The sequence below is a fragment of the Urtica dioica genome, chromosome 4 (genome assembly GCF_054948205.1).
Source record: "Urtica dioica subsp. dioica isolate 48M chromosome 4, U.dioica_male_clone48M_v1_H2, whole genome shotgun sequence".
Classification (NCBI taxonomy): domain Eukaryota; kingdom Viridiplantae; phylum Streptophyta; class Magnoliopsida; order Rosales; family Urticaceae; genus Urtica; species Urtica dioica.
In genome coordinates this window covers 5,319,735-5,337,684 of record NC_142759.1, presented here as the reverse complement: position 1 = coordinate 5,337,684, position 17,950 = coordinate 5,319,735, and the positions used below count along the sequence as shown (strand labels likewise).

Here is a 17,950-nt window from a genome sequence, read left to right as displayed (position 1 = left end):
ACCAAGATCAAAACTACATTGGCGCTACCATCCACCGAAATGTCATTTGACCCTTCTTGAAATGTCCGAAGGCACCAACGACCACAATTGACTGTCGAAAACTTCCCTTTATCACTGAGAATTCAGTTACTAACTTGAGCGTCTGAGTACCTGCACAGGAAACCCTTGGGTTCGTTCGAATCTATAGCTCACAGTAATTGTTTTGCAGAACTCTTAATCTCTAGTTCGTTGCAAAACGAAGCCAAATCGCGTTAAATCAAATTCAAGCATCAAAACTTTACCAAATCCATACATGCACGCATGGATGAACAACTACAAAAAGCTGCACCAACTTCAGATAGCAATACAGCCTATACAATCAGAAACAACGTTTCTGGTTCACTTACAAGATCGTTATGTAATTTGTGCTGAATCATAGGTTCATGAGACGAGGATTTCTAGTGTCAATCTTGTTAGTTGTCGACTCCACTTATACACACTCATGGGAACGATATAGTTTCCATATTCTCATGCATGAACTAGTTTCATAACCATGCCATGGTATGGCAATTTACCCTAAGAATCTAAAACCCTTTTGACAAAAAAGGCAAAAAGAAGCTTTGAAATATTTTTACAAGAGGGCTTCAACTTCTGCTTCCACAGGCAAGAGTCTCTTCTTCACGCTTGGCACGCCCATAAAACGAGCTCAACTTCGTAATGGCGAGAGCTTCTCCGTATAAGGACGCTCTCGTGGATTTCGATATACGAACTTCGACAAAATCACCCACCGCCGGATTTCTCTTCCCATTTGAGGGTTCATCGCAATCTCTTTGTGGGACTGGTTCCTTGACGAACAAGACTCTGTGGCCTCTATCACTCTTGCCCATGAGCTCTGTCTCGGGAGCTCTCTTGTTGGGTCCCTCGACCAGAACGAGCTGAACGCTCCCGATTTGGGAGTCGTAAAACTGACCCGTTGTCTCACGAAAGGCCTCGATGAGCTCCGTGAGCCTTCTCTGCTTCACTTCCTCGGGAACATCATCGGTGTAGTTTCTATTTGCGTGGGTTTTTTCCCTCATGCTATACGCAAACATGTAAGCCATATCGTAACCAACAGTTCTTACCAGACTCAGTGTGTCTTGGTGTTCTTCCTCCGTTTCTCCGCAGAAACCTGGGAAAATAGTGAAAGATTTTACGATAAGCCAGCTCATAATATTCCAGTATTGCTGAGCAAATATATCTAAACATCAAGAACGATAAATTTATATATATAAAAAAAAATTGAATCTAAAATCTTTAGCAGAGGTGATAACACACTGGGTGAGTAAAAGTTCGTATGCAAAAACCTCATTGATAATGCTAGAATCCGAAATTACAGATTGAGGTAAGAACACTCATCATTAGTAATGGGCAAACCTGTTAACCGGTAACTGGAGAAATCGACGTTTTTTCTAAGAGCCTTCAACTGCTATATTTAAATTTTAATTTTATTCTTTGCAAAGCCCGATTATCGGTTATTTTTTAACCAGTAATTTGTTTAGGAAAAAAACATCTCTGCAAGTCATCTAGGAAGAAGACTGACGGTAGCAAGAAAAGATACACATACATGATTAAAACGACATTTCCAAAATGTGATTATTGCAAGATTTCTCTTTCACACAAACAGTTCTAAAGGTTCTGTAATAGACATTGTAAAAAAAAAAAAACAAATAAGAGATTCCGTACCGCATATGAAATCGCTGCTCAGCGACACGTCCGGTACGATTCTCCGTATCTTCTGCACAAGTTCTAAGTAGGCCTCTCGGGTATATCCCCTTCGCATACTCTCCAGAACTCGAGTATTCCCACTCTGTGCCGGCAAATGAATGTAATTGCAAATGTTATGTCTGTCTCTCATCAGGAAAAGAAACTCGTCGGGAAAATCTTTCGGGTGAGGGGACGTGTATCTGAACCTCATCTCGGGAAACTCTTTGGAAAGCCGATCCAACAGGTCGGAGAATCGTAACCCCGTTCTCTTCACCTTCGAGATGCTCGAAAACCCTTGGCTCATAGCCCAATCACCGCCGCTTCCTCCCGAATCCTCTATCCCCGACGTGTCGTTGTAGCTGTTGACGTTCTGGCCGAGGAGAGTCACCTCTCTCACACCCTCCTTCTGGAGCTCGCCCACTTCCCCGACGATCGACTCGACCGGGCGAGACCTCTCTCGGCCTCTGGTGAAGGGAACGATGCAGAACGAGCACATGTTGTTGCAGCCCCTCATGACCGACACGAACGCGGTGACCGAGTTCTTCGAAATCCGGACGGGGCTCACATCCGCGTAAGTCTCCTCGAGCGAGAGCAGAGTGTTGATCCCTCTCTGACCCTCGTCCACTTCCTCAAGCAGCCTCGGCAAGTCTCTGTAAGCGTCGGGCCCGCAGACCACGTCCACCATTTTATCGGAATCGAGGATCTTGTCCTTCAGCCTCTCGGCCATGCAGCCCAGGACCACCACTTTCGGCGGCCTCTTCGACTGAGACCGCCCCGAGGCCACGTTGCTCTTCCACTGCCTCTTCAGGAACCAGAAGTAGTTTAGCCTCTGCCACACTTTCTGCTCCGCGTTGTCTCTTATAGCGCAGGTGTTGATGAAGATGACCTCTGCGCTCTCGGGGACCGGGACCGTCTCGTCGTACCCGGCGTTCTTCATTATCGAGAGAACGATTTCCATATCGTTTATGTTCATTTGGCATCCGTATGTCTCGTGGTAGATACGTCCCTTCAAAGAAACTTCATCACCCGGGGCCGGAACATGACTAGATGTGTAGAGTGAAATGAAAAACGAAACCACCGATTAGATACAAGACAATACTTCATTCTTCAACGTAACTACGCAATTAAAAAAAAATGTTCCTCCTAGAGTAAATTTGCCTTTTTATATTAAGCACCTCTTTTAATTCTCTGTTTACTTTCGACGGATTAGCTTCGCAACAGTCAATTTGCTTTCACAAAAGAAGACTCGAGTTATCCACTATTTTCCGTCCATATATTGTGAAGGTTATTGCTTTATTTGCATGGAATCAAAAGAAGAAACACAATACAAAACAACATAGCAAAAGGCAGAGAAGATTTCTCCAAACTCAACGAAAACAATGTATGTTTTTATTTTTTTTCGACGAGGCAGTGATACACAATGAAGGTCAGGGTTTCGAAGATACTACGCGAAATTGATCACAGACCTAATCCTAGAACAGCATAAACTGTAGGGGAAAAAAAAAGAGCTCAGTGAAAAATGTGAAGCAATTAGAACATTACTCTAGCAGAATGTCGGATGAGGCGAGAGAGGAATTGGCGACAAAGGTTTTGGGAGGAGGAGCGGAAGAGAAGGCTCGTGAGATTCGGAGTGAATGGCTTTTGCGGAGCGACACAGCCGAGAGAGCAGGACTGCACGGCGGTTTCGGCGGCGAGAGGAACCGGAAGGGGAAGCGGCGACGGCATCTTCGTTGGAGCTTCAGCACCTGAGCACATTGAGATGGGATCGTCGAGGATAGCGACGAGACAGAAGACGCCATTGGAGACCAGGGGAGAGAGAGAGAGACTGAGACTGGGATAGAAGAAAGACGTTTCTTTCGATTTCGAACGTCTCTCGATGAAGGAGATGAGTGTGTGTTTAGTTGTCTTAGCAAAAATTGAGAAAATAACAAAACCTCCCCGAGTTTTATCAAAATGACACGGATACCGCTTCCAATTTCAATAATGGCATTATTATACCTTTTATTTTAAATCTGATTACCAACTCTCCCCTAATCGTGCACGTATTCCTCCACTTTATATTTCTGATCTCATCTTGCGGATTTGGAACCTGCTCACCGAGAGCTAATGAAGCTACATTATTTTCGGGGAAAAAAAAAAAAAAAAAACCTTCAAAGTTCAAACCTGTTAGGTAATCCTAATAATTACCACTCCGAACTTGTTCGGTAATCCTAGTAAGTTAAACAGCTTCAATCATTATAATTATTATTATTTTTCAGTCCTTTTTTTAAGGGCTTCGGATTATTTTTCTGTCCTGTTAACAGATAAGTTATACAGCTACATGCTACGTTTGGTGGGCTAATAAGCTGGTCAAATCAACGACCTCTATCCTTAAATAAATACCAATTTCTCCAACGGGATTGCAAACAACGACAATGGAGAAACTCAGAGCCTCTCGTCGTTTTCTCACATACTCTTCTTCTTCATCTACGAAGCTCCTCTTTGACCATCGATCGAAGCCTAAACCAATCTTCGACAACAACAGTTTCGGTACTTTCTCTCTTTCCTCAATTTTCCGTACTTTCCGATTTCGTAAGAATCTCAGAAGACCTTGATGATTTTTTATTTTCAAAAGAATTTTTGGCGCGTGCAATTGGATCACATTGCATTGTTTAGTCTTTTCTACGACTCTTGCCAAAATTTTGCCCCGCTCAATCACACGCATGGTGATTGTATAACATATTTTCGATTCAGCTCGCTGGCGTTGAAGAAAAGAGTAATTTTTCCAACGGAGAAACAAGCATAAAATTATACGTACAAACTTTTTAGTAATGGATTATAATTGAATCGTCTATATTTTCACAGAGACTAGACGCTTTGAATTTGAGTCACCGATTGGCAATCTAGTACAACACTAATTGTTATCAGATTCTTGAAGAAGCTAGTAGAAATTTACTGTTGTCATGGTATAGAGTTGTCATTTTGTATTTTTTTTTTTTTTTTTTGGGATAGGTTATGAAAGGCAATCAAGCAAAAACAATGGAGATTTCAAAGTGAAAAATGAAAGGGAACATTGGAACTTCCATAGTTGTTTTCATTTCTTGAGAGGTGGCAAATGTCCTCTAAAATCCTATGTCGAGACCAGTGTTTCGGATAAATTGAGATTACAATCCCGTTGTTTCGGCTCCGTGGCGACGAAGGTGGAGAGGAATAACTCATTCTCAACATTAAACTCCGATGACATTATATATTTCAAGGGAATATTGGGAGAGAAAAACGTCATACAAGATGAAGAAAGGCTTTCGATCGCGAATACGGATTGGATGAACAAGTACAAGGGTTCGAGCAAGCTTCTATTGCAACCCAGAAGCACCGAGGAGGTTGAATTCCATGATCTTGGTTTAGAATCTTTGTTTATTAATGTATTTTCTTAGATGTTAATATGTCTATATTGAGAGCAACCTTAGATAAAATGATCTTTATTTAGAATCTTTGTTTATTAATGTATTTTCTTAGATGTTGATATGTCTATATTGAGAGCAACCTTAGATAAATAAACTAAGGTCTTGTATGGTGGTGTTCATTTTCTTGTTTCAGGTCTCTCGAATTCTTAAGTACTGCGATTCAAGATGCTTGGCTGTTGTTCCCCAAGGCGGAAATACTGGGCTCGTTGGTGGAAGTATTCCTGTTTTTGATGAAGTAATACAGTGTGTTTGTTTCTTTAATAGTTCTCTTATAAAACAATCATTTCAACATGTAAAAAAAATATGGCATGCTTACACGATACATCATTATGCCTGTACCCATCTGCGCTAGCGACCTAGCACCATCAATGACCTGACTCTTAATTCTTTATGGTGTCTTTTTACGTTGCGATATTTCAGGTGATTATCAATTTTGGTTTGATGAATAAGATCATATCCTTTGATAAGGTACGCAAAATGTACTTTATTTGCTGTTACACGTTGCTTATTAGTTTCTTGTGTGAAACTCCATTTCCATATAAGACTGTGTCTTGGTTATGAATGGATTGTTTTCTACTTTAATTATTTTAGCATTTGCATCAGAAATATGTTATCTGACTCTATTTAATGTATTTTTCTGTAGCTTTATATCGCAAATTCATGTCGTCCCGATATGTATTTTATTTTGTTAAATGTACCGTCAAATTTAATTATTGTTGTATCTTTTTGGTGAAATGGTCCCTTTGTTTATTTTCAGATCAGTGGGATATTGGTATGTGAAGCGGGGTGCATACTGGAAAATCTGATAAATTTCCTAGATGCTGAAGGGTGATTTTCAGTAATCTCCGCATTTCATACTCATAGAATCTCTTAATTACAGTCATGTATGCTAAATATATATAAAAAAAATATATATAGCGGTCCAGGAGTGAGCCAGTGAGTTTGACCAACTCATAGGCAACAGGTTCAAACCTGAACAAATTACTTTCTGGTAATGTTTTCACGAGAGATATTGGTATCTGACTAATGTTTTCACAAAAATCACTGCATTCATCTTAGGCGATAGGTTGTACAGATGTAGTTTGATTATGTGTGTTTGAGATTGTGATTTTAAGTACCATGTCTTTGTATTCAGATTTATTATGCCACTCGACTTGGGTGCAAAAGGTAGTTGCCAGATCGGTGGAAATGTTTCGACTAATGCCGGTGGTTTGCGCCTGGTTCGCTATGGATCTCTTCATGGAACTGTTCTTGGTAAGACTTGTTTAATTCGGAATGTATATTATAGATATATATATATGTGTATATATATATAACTTTGCTATTGTATGTTAATGGATCTCTTCAAGGGACTTACAGCACGAATAAGATCATGAGTCAATTCTTTTGTTTTCAATTGGTTTTGAGATGTAACCCTATGATAGTTGACACTAAAAAATTTCTGGTTCATGCTGGTTATGTTCGATGCATCTGTAATCATTTGGCTTGCACGTGAATTTGCTTCGGTTCAATCTCTCTCTGGAACCTTGAATCACTATACCGTTCAGAGGAAATGAAATATGCTTAGAAATCATTATTTTCCTTGGATGTGCTCTGTAGATAATATAATGTCGGCAACCGCTTGCAGGTGTTGAAGCGGTTTTAGCAAATGGTGATGTTATCGACATGCTTGGTACTTTGCGCAAAGATAATACTGGATATGACTTGAAGCATTTATTTATAGGTAGGTATGTGCTAAATTTATTTATTTTTTTTGTTTTTTGTTACGAAGCCACAAATGGCAGTAATCATGCCATTTTCTTGTTTTGTAATTGTTGGGTTAGGAAGTGAAGGATCTTTGGGAATTGTGACTAAGGTTTCCATACTTACCCCTCCAAAGTTATCTTCGGTTAACGTAGCTTTTCTAGCATGCAACGATTATCTTACTTGCCAGGTATGATTAGTCCGTGCTGAAATTTTCTATATTTTTGTTGTCGACTGTATCTTAAATGAGATACGCAACGATACAAAATGCTTAAAAAAATCATAAGTTGCCAGAAAATGTTATCTTTAAGTTTAGATTATGAATTTCATACTTGAAACCTTTTAAGAGTTCATCTCTATTGTGTCTCTTATCCTTCTTAAAGAATTCACAATCTACAAATGCTAAATCTCACACTTGGAAAATTATCGCTCAGAAACTTCTCATGGAAGCAAAGAGGAAGCTTGGGGAAATTCTGTCTGCTTTTGAGTTTTTGGATGATGTGGCGATGGACTTGGTTAGTCTTCACGGTTTTTATTTTCCAATCCATACCAAATTCTCATTGCTATTAAGCTCTTTCCTACAAGGATTAATATTTGAGAAATGAGAACGGTTAGAAACTGTGGCTGTCTTTTGTGTTTGGCAATCTGAATATGTTTTTTTGATTGTTTTTTACTTGGTAGGTCGTAAATCATTTGGATGGCATTCGGAATCCTTTACCTTCTTCACTGTACAAATTCTACGTTTTGATTGAAACAACAGGAAGTCATGAATCTTCTGACAGGTAACAAGCTCATTGATATGAATTTTACCACATTATGGATTGTCCGTGTCCTCATTGTTTCACGACCTATTCTTCTTTTGCAAGAACATGCAATTTTATTTTTCTTCCTCATGTTCCGTTTCACGTAACGTAGCTATGCTGTAGAACTTTACACCTAGTTTTAATGTTTCCAGAGAAAAGCTTGAAGCATTCCTACTTCATGCAATGGAATCAGGCATAGTAGTTGATGGTGCTTTAGCACAAGACATTAACCAAGCATCAGATTTTTGGCGTATACGTGAGGTATTCATTTGCCTCTCAAACACTTGTCTAGCAAGATAAGGTCTTAACTAACGATGAGTAACCTTCCATTTCCTTGTCTTTAAACATATATTAAGTCAGGGAAGTATTAGTCACCTCTGGTATTAGAACTGTCGATGTATGATTATTTCTCGAGTAGGTTGAGATTCATTAGCTTAAAGTAGTTCTCTCTCTCTCTCTCTCTCTCTCTCTCTCTCTCTCTCTCTCTCTTTTCCTTGTTTTTTTTATTCCACAGGGTTTACCAGAGGCATTGATGAAAGCAGGGGCAGTGTATAAATATGATCTGTCATTACCGCTTGAAAGCATGTACAGTCTTGTTGAGGAAATGCGAATAAGACTCCGTAAGAATAATAATTATTATTAGTAATATTATTATTGTTATTATTTTCAATATTCTCTTGGAATAGTAATTCTGTAAGATATGTTAACATTCTAACAATGAAAACTCTCAGACACATCCGCTAAAGTAGTTGCGTATGGACACCTCGGTGATGGTAATCTGCATCTCAATATTTCCGCTCCTCAATATGATGAGATGGTACTTAAGAAAATATACTCCTTTTGTGAGTCCCTAATGATTCTATTATGTCATATTTTAAGTAATGTTGTATAACCGTGTAGATATTAGCGCAAATTGAGCCCTATGTTTACGAATGGACATCGAAACATCGCGGGAGCATAAGCGCGGAGCATGGTCTCGGGTTGATGAAAGCTAATGAGATTTTCTACAGCAAACCGATGAAAACAGTTGAGTGTCGCAATTTCCGGGTATCACCCTTATTCTTTTTCTTTTTATTCATCGAGGATTTACACTTATATTTTGACAGGTCCAACTAATGGGTTCGATAAAGAAAATGCTCGATCCCAGAGGAATTCTTAATCCGTATAAAGTCCTTCCACACTCTCTCACGGCTTGAAATCGAAGAAAAAACGATTTAACTCATTTGTGTGGAAAATTACCCGTGTCTTGAGGGTTGGAATATAAAGTAAATAAACCCCATGTAGTTGTATTAACTGTAAATTGGGTTAAAAGACAACAGTACAACTGGAAATAAATAAAGGCTCCTGTGTCCTGAAATCTGAATTAATGACTGGATTAAATTTGAATTTATTATTCTTCTTGAGGGATTATTGAGATATTCAGTGATCACTTGATTATATTTTTGGGGTTGATAAAAGAACAGAAAAGAGAGTTTATATCTGCTTGTGATTAAAGACGTTATGGTGTGTTGTATATGAATATATTGTATTTATAATGGAAAGCCCGGATTATGTATATAGGAATTTTGTAAGAGATTTCATGATTTGTCATAATCATGGTAACTTGTAGCTTAACCATTTTTTAATTCAATACTAGAATATGCTAAATGCTGCCTAGAAACTTTTATATTCTGCAACTATAAGCCAACGGAGCCCAAAAAAAAGCTATTAAAAAAGTTCAATAGAAATCACATACAAAAATGAGATTTGTAAGTAACTAGGCCACTTTAAAAATGTGATTTTGGATCTAGCCTATGTTTGACAATTTTTAGGGATATAGCCAAATGGCTTATGTGACAATAATTAAGGTTTGATTTGCCCTTATTTATTAACAAATTCGTCACTTTCTCTCTCCTATTTTTTTCAAATAATTTTTTTTGCATCAAAACTTCAAAAATTCGTATATTTCTCATACGAACTCGAAATTGAGTGATTTCAGATCCTACAAATTCGTGGCGTCGAGATCTTAAAAAATAGACTCATTGTGTTTGATGAAAAATTATGTTTAATGCATCATAGTTACGTTTCCATTTATTTTTTTGATAATTTCAAAAATTTCCAGTTATTTCCATATTTAAGGTAGTAACATGATTTTTCTACATCTATGATATTAAACATGATTTTTCATCAAACACAATGGATCTATTTTTGAAGATCTCGGCGTCACGAATCCGTAGGATTTGGAATCACTCAATTTCGAGTTCATATGAGATAGATATGGTTTTTGAAGTTTTTATGTAAAAAAAAGTGTAGGAAAAAAGTAGGAGAGAGAAAGTGACGAATTTGTTAATAAATAAGGGTAAATCAGACTTTAATTATTGACACATAAGTCTGTTGGCTATTTCCCTAAAAATTGTGAAACATAAGCTAAAAACAAATTTCATAGTTTCATTTTGGCTATTTCTACAGTGCCCTAAAAATGTATGTGGTGGTTGCTTGGTGTATCGGATAAGAAAGAATTGGAACATTGCCCTTTGATAAATCATCCAACTCAAAAAGCATAGACACCAGCACAAAGTTGCCCTCTGTTTTAAATTAAATTCCAACCAATTATTGTGTGCCTTGCATACGCAATGGCTCAATAAATTGCTTATTTTATTTTATCTACGAAAAATATGTTGATTTCTATTATGAACTTGAACATTTTATTTATTTTATTCTCTCCACTTACTATCACCCTTGAACAGAATATATCCAAAATTCAGGCAACTTTCCCAGATGTAAAAAGTAGAAGATTATTTATGCCTACGTACCAATTACGCGGAAAAGACGGAAAGCTATGTATATGTATATGTAATGTAATGTGTTCTTTTGAGCCAAAAGTGGCTGTTTGAGTGATGAAAGGATATGTTAATATAGTAGAAGGGAATCGGTCCAACTCTTTTAAGAATATAAATACAGACAACTGTTTTGGTAATTTTTTTTTAAAACCATGGGCGGCACGGGAAGAATATCATTAAAACCATCACGTATGACGGAGAAAAATCGTGGTTACACTCAAGGACTAATATCTCGGCGGTCGTGCTCGGCCTCTAAAAAAGCACAAGGAGGGACCGACCATCCACCGGGCGCCCGTCTCAAAATTAAGAGCGAAACTAGCAAGGTTATGGGCAACCTTATTACAATCCCAAGAATGAAAACCAAAGTCTAGATAATCAAAATTAGGCCTAAGCATCAAAATATCATCAATAAACGTACCAAGCTCCGATCGGGGAGATACCATGGCGAATGTTCGATATCACCTCGATGCAATCGGATTGGATCACCACATTCTTCCAGCCTAAGTCCAACGCAAATATCATACCTTGGAGAATCGCCGCAGCCTCCGAAAGTTGAGGAGAGAGACCTTGATGCCGGGTGACAATCTCCGAACCGAGAACCACCCCCAAAGAGTCCCACGCGACGCCAATCCCGAACCTCCGAGCGTGAGGGCGAACCGCAGCGTCAACAGAGATCGCAACCGTGCCCTTCTGCGGAGGCCTCCACTTCCGACTTTGTCAAGGAGGGCCAGCTCCACGGGTCCCGGTCGTAGCTTCCCGAAGTCTTGAACGAAGCCCCCCGTCCACTCCACGAGGTCTCCTGGGTTCCACACTTTTTTTTTCCGGCGCAAACATTATTCATGTGGTTCCAAAGTTCCCAAATTAAAGAAATGAAGAGTTCGAGATTACCTACCTTGAGAACTTTCGAGACCTCAAGGAGCAGCCCTATCGAGTCGCCGTCACGGAACAAAGGGAAGAGATCTTTAAAACCACCAATTTTCCAAACTTTTCGGGCCCAAGGACAGCCCCAAAAGGCGTGGAAAAGAGTCTCAACGTTAAACGATCAAATAGGACAAAAAATCTTGGTCACAATCTTTTTCTTAGCAAGATTAGCCCGAACCGGGATCCACCCACGACACACCATCCAAGCAAAACTTTTAACCTTAGGGGAGAGCTTGAGACTCCAAAGGATTTTCCACCACTCAATATTCCCGGAAGGATCCGACGTGCCGGCCAAAGGAGTAAAGGTTTCCATCGCAACCCGGTAACCGCTCTTGACCGAAAACTCGTCGTCCTTCATATAATGCCACCGAAGCACATCCGGGCCACCGCTACGACTCAACGGGATATTAGTAATGATGTCGGCATCTTCGGGGGAAAACATAGCTTCGATCAAGGGAACATTCCAAACCCCCCGTATACAACACAAGCTCCGAGACCCGCATATCACCCGGGATAAAATGGTATCCTCAAAACCAAAAAGAAGGGGGACAAGGAATCCATCTACCACCAATCACCGATACCGATTCCGATTCCCCATCCCCGATTCTCCACCGCGAACCACGCCGAATCACCTCTTTGCCCCAACAAAGGCTCTTCCAAAGAAAGGACCCCGAGGAACCGCAGAACGCCTCAAAGATCCCACCCTCGGAAAGTAGCTCTCACGGAACACGCGCTCAACAAGGCTATCCTGACGCCTAAGGGGACGCCACACATTCTTAGCGAGGAGAGCCTGATTAAATCTCCCAATATCTCGAAAGTCAAGACCACCATTATCCTTATAGACCGTGAGTTCCGTCCATTTACACCAGTTGATTTTCTTCTGACTCATTTGATCCCCCCACCAAAAGCTAGCCATGGCCTTATGCATATCATCAACGAGCCTTTGCGGGATGCGGAAACAACTAGCAACATAGGAGGGAATTGCTTGAAGCACCGCCTTAATGAGAACTTCTTTCCCGGCATTCGAGAAAAAAAGCCCCCGCCACGAGTTGATCTTCTCCCAAACACGCTCACGAAAATAGGCGAAGACATCCTTTTTCAATATGCCCACCGCCGTAGGGAGCCCCAGGTACAGCTGGTGACACGCCGTGACCGACACCTGGAAGATATTCGCAAGCTCCACCCCGGCCGCCTCATCAACATCCGAGCCAAAACACACGTCAGATTTAGCAAAGTTGACCACCTGTCCCGAGGCTCTCGAGTACTCCAGGAGGCAGCGAGCAACCTCTTCACAATCCTCCTTCGTGGCTTGGCAAAACACGAGACTGTCATCCGCAAAGAAGAGGTGGGTGATGAAGAGATCATGACGCCGGAACCGAACCCCCTAATAAGCCGCTGTTCTTCCCGCGTCCGAAGGAGACTCGACAAGCCCTCGGAACAAAAGAGGAAGAGGAAAGACGAGAGAGGGTCCCCTGGCACAGCGACCAGCTTCATTCGTTAATTTGGTCTCCCTGTTTGGTATATACATGAATTAGTACTGTCATTGTAGCATTATAATATCTGTTGCGGAACTAAAAAATAGAATCTTGAAATATGCTCAAAATTTCAAATACAAATTTATTTAAAAAAAAAAAAAAAAAAAATTCCTGTATACACAGCATGGAATTTTTTTTTTTTTTTTTTTTTGTTGTTGTTGTTGTTGTTGTTGTTGTTGGAACCAAGTTTTTTATTCCATGAACTTCCAGTTTTGAACGAAGTACTCTTATTTTCTGTCACATGTAGCTCAACCGTTTGATCAAATATATGCTCAAAGTTGTTTAATTTTTTGTGTTTGGATAAGATAAGTATTTTTCTTGTTTGAATTAATGAAATCTCAAAATCTCAGAAACATAGTCAAATGTGTGTACTACATCCTCGTTTTGAGATTCGGAACAACACACTCAGGCGCCGCTGAAATTTTAATTCTTTAGTATATTTAGTGTAGTGCTAGTTCGACATTGTTGTGCTCTTAGAGTAAGCGTCGTAGAAATTGTTGACGGAAACAACTACTCTAACCGGCAACTAATACCAAAGGCATATTCGGTTAACTGTATTTATAATTACAATTGCTATTAGCACGAAAATTGATAAATTATTATATAAAATTACAAAAATTGACATGTTTTTTATTTAGTATATTTTTTTTATCTATTTAATATATAATATAATAGTAATTTATTATTAACCAGTGAAGTATTTTTATGAAATATTTTGCTGAATAATTTAATATTATTAGTTTTTACAAGAATGCATATTATTAGTTTGGTGAGTAAAAATAAAATACTTTTTAAGAGCTTAAATTAATTTTGCTGTTATGAACTATGATCTTAGTTATATTTAGAAAGAAAAAATATATGTTTCCACTTATATATATGTGTACAGTATAAATAGTTTCACCAAACGTTACTTATAAATGATGATTATCTCATGATATGCCAAGGAAGTTATACTCGTTACTTATAAATGATGATCAAGTCGTTATAAATTGTTTAAAAAAAAAGATCAAGTCGTTATAAACAATCTTCGACAATATGTAGAATAATTGTCTGGTAGTTTTAAGCTCACTCCTCACCAATTGAATAATCTCTATATTTCTTTTCTTATTTTCTTTTGAATCAATTAAATTAGTAAAAAAAAAAAAGTGCGTCATCTTGCACCAGTCAGTAAAGATTTTTTTTTTTTTTTTGTCATAAAATTGATTTTAAAATTACAAGAATTCAAAGTATCGTTCCTTTTATCAAAAACCTCTTTTGTAAATAAAATCATATGGGTTTGAGACAGTGAAAGATTAAACTCATATGTCACACGACTACGTTGATAAAATTAAATTAAAGGGGTTTTTTTACGCTAAATGAGACACTGCTTTTTTTTTTGCTTTTTTTTTTTCGGGATTAAAAGACACTGCTTTATTTGTTTCGTAACAGAACATTATAGTAAATGTCAATATTTAATCTGATGAGTGGAGATTCCAAAGGAAAGACCGAAAATTAGGAGCGAAGGCAATAAATTAAATTAAGGGCCCACAATTCCGATAAAAATACTATTCTTATTTGAGCATATGTATATATATATATATCTTTTTTTTTTTTTTTTTTTTTTTTTTAATATTGAGCGTATTAACTACTGTGTGACGACCAGATTGTGGTAAGAAAGAGACCCTCGTGGGAATGTACAGAGCGTAATTCGGCTTTAAAAAAAAATATATTTGACTAGCAATTCCAACAAACGTTAAAAAAATAAGTGATCGTTATTAATAATAATATTAAAAATAAAATAGCTGATAACTGGTTTCCGACGTTAAAAGAAAATCTTATTTTTTGTTTTGGTTGTCGTCGTTGTTACTTATAATATTTTATCATATTTATAAAAAAAAACTAAAAGATATAGATCTATCCAAATCTGAATAATTGCTTGTTATTTATATTATATAATCATTTCAATATCTGAGTCAATTTTGTTTATTTTTAATATGTCCTAGAATTCATTCGAGACGCGAGTAAAAAAAGTATTGTCATATAATCGTCTGAGTCTCTTTGTTCTCTTTCCGATGACCATCTCATAAATGAGCGAGGTCTTGACGAAATCTCAAAAATTGACACTATAGTGGTTAATCACATAATGATTATTTTTAATTTAGTAAATTTTATTTTACATTTTATTTTAGTGTATTCATGTATATATTAAAACTAATTTGACCAAATAATTTAAAGAATAAAATGCTACATGACCGACATAGAATAATTTTTTTTTATTAATTTGAAATCCATTATAATTTGAATTTTTTTTTTTAAATGTAAGGATTATATCTGAAGGTTTTCAAGTTTAAGGAGCAGAATGAAATAAAGCGTATATTGAAGCACACAAATTGGTCAAATTCCATTATTTAGTGAAAGTGTGAAACCGTGTGGCTTTCTCGGTGTCCCTCTTTGTCCCTTTCGTCAACACCTTCACATTTTCACCTCTCTCTCTCTCTTCTCTCTCTCTCTCTCTCTCCACCATTTTTTTAGCATACTCAAAAACAAGAATCCAAACGATGACAAGCTCTTCGGCCAACTCTCGGAAGGTTCGTCCATGGCTTTCTTTCCCGCATTTCACCTTTTATCCGCCTTGAATTTCTATTTTTTCTTTTCAATTTATGATTTCGCCTTTCTTCGTGATTTTCTGATTCTATATATTTTTCAGACTTTGAGTAAGATTGCTTGCAATCGGCTTCAGAAGGAGCTTCTCGAGTGGCAGGTTAATCCTCCTTCAGGTTTCAAACACAAAGTTACCGACAATCTTCAGAGGTTCGAGTTTTATTTATCCACTTCAATTCGTTTAGGGTTTTGGTAAAAATCAGTGTTGTGTTTTCTATTTTCATTTCAGTTTGTATGATTTTTTTTCGAATAAGCTGGAAATTGACGATCGGTCACTTTGTTGAGTTTTCGGGTGTTTTTATCTGAATTGACTTTCAGCCGTGTTGAAATAACGTGATCATCTTGATTCTTGGCTATCGTCTGAAATTTTTGGTGTATGAATTTATTCATATATTTATTTAGTTACTCAAAAACTGTGTATTTAATATTTTTTTCCCTTTTCTGGGTGTGGGTGAATATTGTCCACAACTTAGGTGGGTGATTGAAGTCAATGGAGCTCAAGGGACTCTTTATACCAATGAGACTTACCAGCTTCAAGTTGATTTTCCTGAGCATTATCCTATGGAAGCCCCACAGGTGAGCTGATTGTATTTTTGTTTTAGTTTTTTACTTTTTTAAATTTGGTATAAATGTCTTAACTCAGATTCTATAAATGTATATACGGCTGTGGATTAAGCAGGTCATATTTCTGCATCCAGCTCCTTTGCATCCTCATATTTACAGCAATGGTCATATTTGTTTAGGTGAGTTTATGGTTCTTTTAGCTTTTATTTTGTTTGCAGAGTGTGCAATAGTGGTAAAGGTTCTTGTCTGTGTTGATTCTGTATAGTTTGTTTTCTGGGAACTTGGTGTCAGTGTTTGTCACAAGCGCTCGTTGATTGAACGTGGCTTTGTTTTTGCTTTAAACCCAAACGGTTCACTCTCTATTCTCTCAAGAGGCTTGCTATGGTTATTTTTTTTGGGGGGGGGGGGGGGGGGGGGGTCAGTGTTGCATGCTTGAATTTTTTTTTTCATATTGTGCTTTCTTTCCATGCAAATGAGTTGTATCCTTCAATAAGAAAGTGAGCTTTCTTTCCGTACACATTGAAATGTAGATGCTGAAAATATATGCATCCTATTAAATGTTACTTATTTCTTAATCTAGACCTTCAAATATCAAAGTCTATGCCAGCTCGTTGTGGATGCTTCTGTTAACCATGGGTGTAGCTTCATTTATTGCATTAATGGGTCACTACTAGATTTGTTAATATATGCTTCCTTGAGTTTTTTTCTCATAAAGATGCACGTTTCTATCATGTTAATATATGAATATCCATGCACTGTACTAACTAAAAACTTGCAACCGTGATGATGTCGAATAAAATGTTCCTCACTGCTATATGGGAAATATGATGGAATATTGAATTTCTTGCGATTACACTGTATCCTTCATTATAGTCCCCATGATTTGCCCAAGTTTAGTATGCAATTCATTTCATTCGCAGTCTCCATGAATAATATTCAATTCGCATAAGCATGTTAAGTTTATTCATTTATGTATCTATGTGTCTGTATGTGGATTTCTTCAGACATTCTGTACGATTCTTGGTCGCCCGCAATGACTGTTAGCTCAATCTGTATTAGCATTCTTTCCATGCTGTCGAGCTCGCCTGCAAAGGTCAGTGTGTCGATTCAATTTAGTTGGTATTATCAACAATCTACAATTTGGAAACTGTATATACTCTAAAGGCAATCCATTTTTTTGGAATCCCACTAGTTCATGACAATCAGTATTTTTTTTCCTTCTCCCTTTTAGGTCAGTGGTAGTGCAATGTAATCTGTTATACGCACTACTGATGGGATTTCAGTGTAAACATTTTTCTGATGAGTGATTTATTTAATTTCAGCAACGCCCCGAAGATAACGATCGGTACGTAAAGAACTGTAGAAATGGAAGGTCTCCGAAAGAGACGAGGTGGTGGTTCCACGACGACAAGGTTTAACGAGGCATGCATTTTGTTGGAAGAAGTTTAGATATAGTTGGCTTTCCTTGTCTTGAGGAATTTGAAAAAAAAAAAAAAAAAAAAAAAACGAAGAAAGAAATATATGATTTCTGAAAAGAAGTGCTGGGTATTCGGTCCTGATTCTCAATAACTCTTTTGTAAATTGGCAAAGAATGCCTGGTACGTGTAAAGGAAGAGACACCAAGTTGTGTAAAACTCTCTTTGTAAGGACTATATTAGGTGAGAAGTACTTGCCGTATAATCTGAAAACAAAATTGAACCCTTTTGATTAATCATCGTATGTTATGGTACTGGTACTGGTACTGGTGGGTGTTTCATTGC

The 17,950-nt window shown here is 37.8% G+C and overlaps 3 protein-coding genes across 3 annotated transcripts; 2 read left to right on the top strand and 1 right to left on the bottom strand.

Annotated features, from left to right (window-relative positions):
- Positions 1-336: 336 nt before the first annotated feature.
- Positions 337-3,845, bottom strand: LOC149399628 (Methylthiotransferase). Its single transcript, XM_089611510.1, has 3 exons — positions 3,265-3,845; positions 1,702-2,765; positions 337-1,147 (listed from the first exon to the last, which is right to left on the bottom strand). The coding sequence occupies exons 1-3, from the start codon at positions 3,519-3,521 to the stop codon at positions 624-626; spliced, it is 1,845 nt and encodes a 614-aa protein (XP_089467636.1). The 5' UTR covers positions 3,522-3,845; the 3' UTR covers positions 337-623.
- Positions 3,846-3,885: 40 nt separating this feature from the next.
- D2HGDH (FAD-linked oxidases family protein) lies at positions 3,886-9,266 on the top strand. The gene is made up of 16 exons (XM_089611511.1): positions 3,886-3,935; positions 4,026-4,251; positions 4,714-5,081; positions 5,299-5,400; positions 5,586-5,633; positions 5,923-5,993; positions 6,301-6,419; positions 6,793-6,888; positions 6,989-7,098; positions 7,343-7,423; positions 7,590-7,690; positions 7,864-7,972; positions 8,226-8,331; positions 8,443-8,528; positions 8,612-8,737; positions 8,818-9,266. Exons 2-16 carry the CDS (start codon positions 4,137-4,139, stop codon positions 8,905-8,907), a joined length of 1,728 nt encoding a protein of 575 aa, XP_089467637.1. The 5' UTR covers positions 3,886-3,935; positions 4,026-4,136; the 3' UTR covers positions 8,908-9,266.
- Positions 9,267-15,385: 6,119 nt separating this feature from the next.
- On the top strand, positions 15,386-17,901 carry UBC17 (ubiquitin-conjugating enzyme 17). The gene is made up of 6 exons (XM_089613134.1): positions 15,386-15,553; positions 15,673-15,776; positions 16,100-16,202; positions 16,306-16,369; positions 17,195-17,283; positions 17,513-17,901. Exons 1-6 carry the CDS (start codon positions 15,524-15,526, stop codon positions 17,606-17,608), a joined length of 486 nt encoding a protein of 161 aa, XP_089469260.1. The 5' UTR covers positions 15,386-15,523; the 3' UTR covers positions 17,609-17,901.
- The last annotated feature ends 49 nt before the right edge of the window (positions 17,902-17,950 follow it).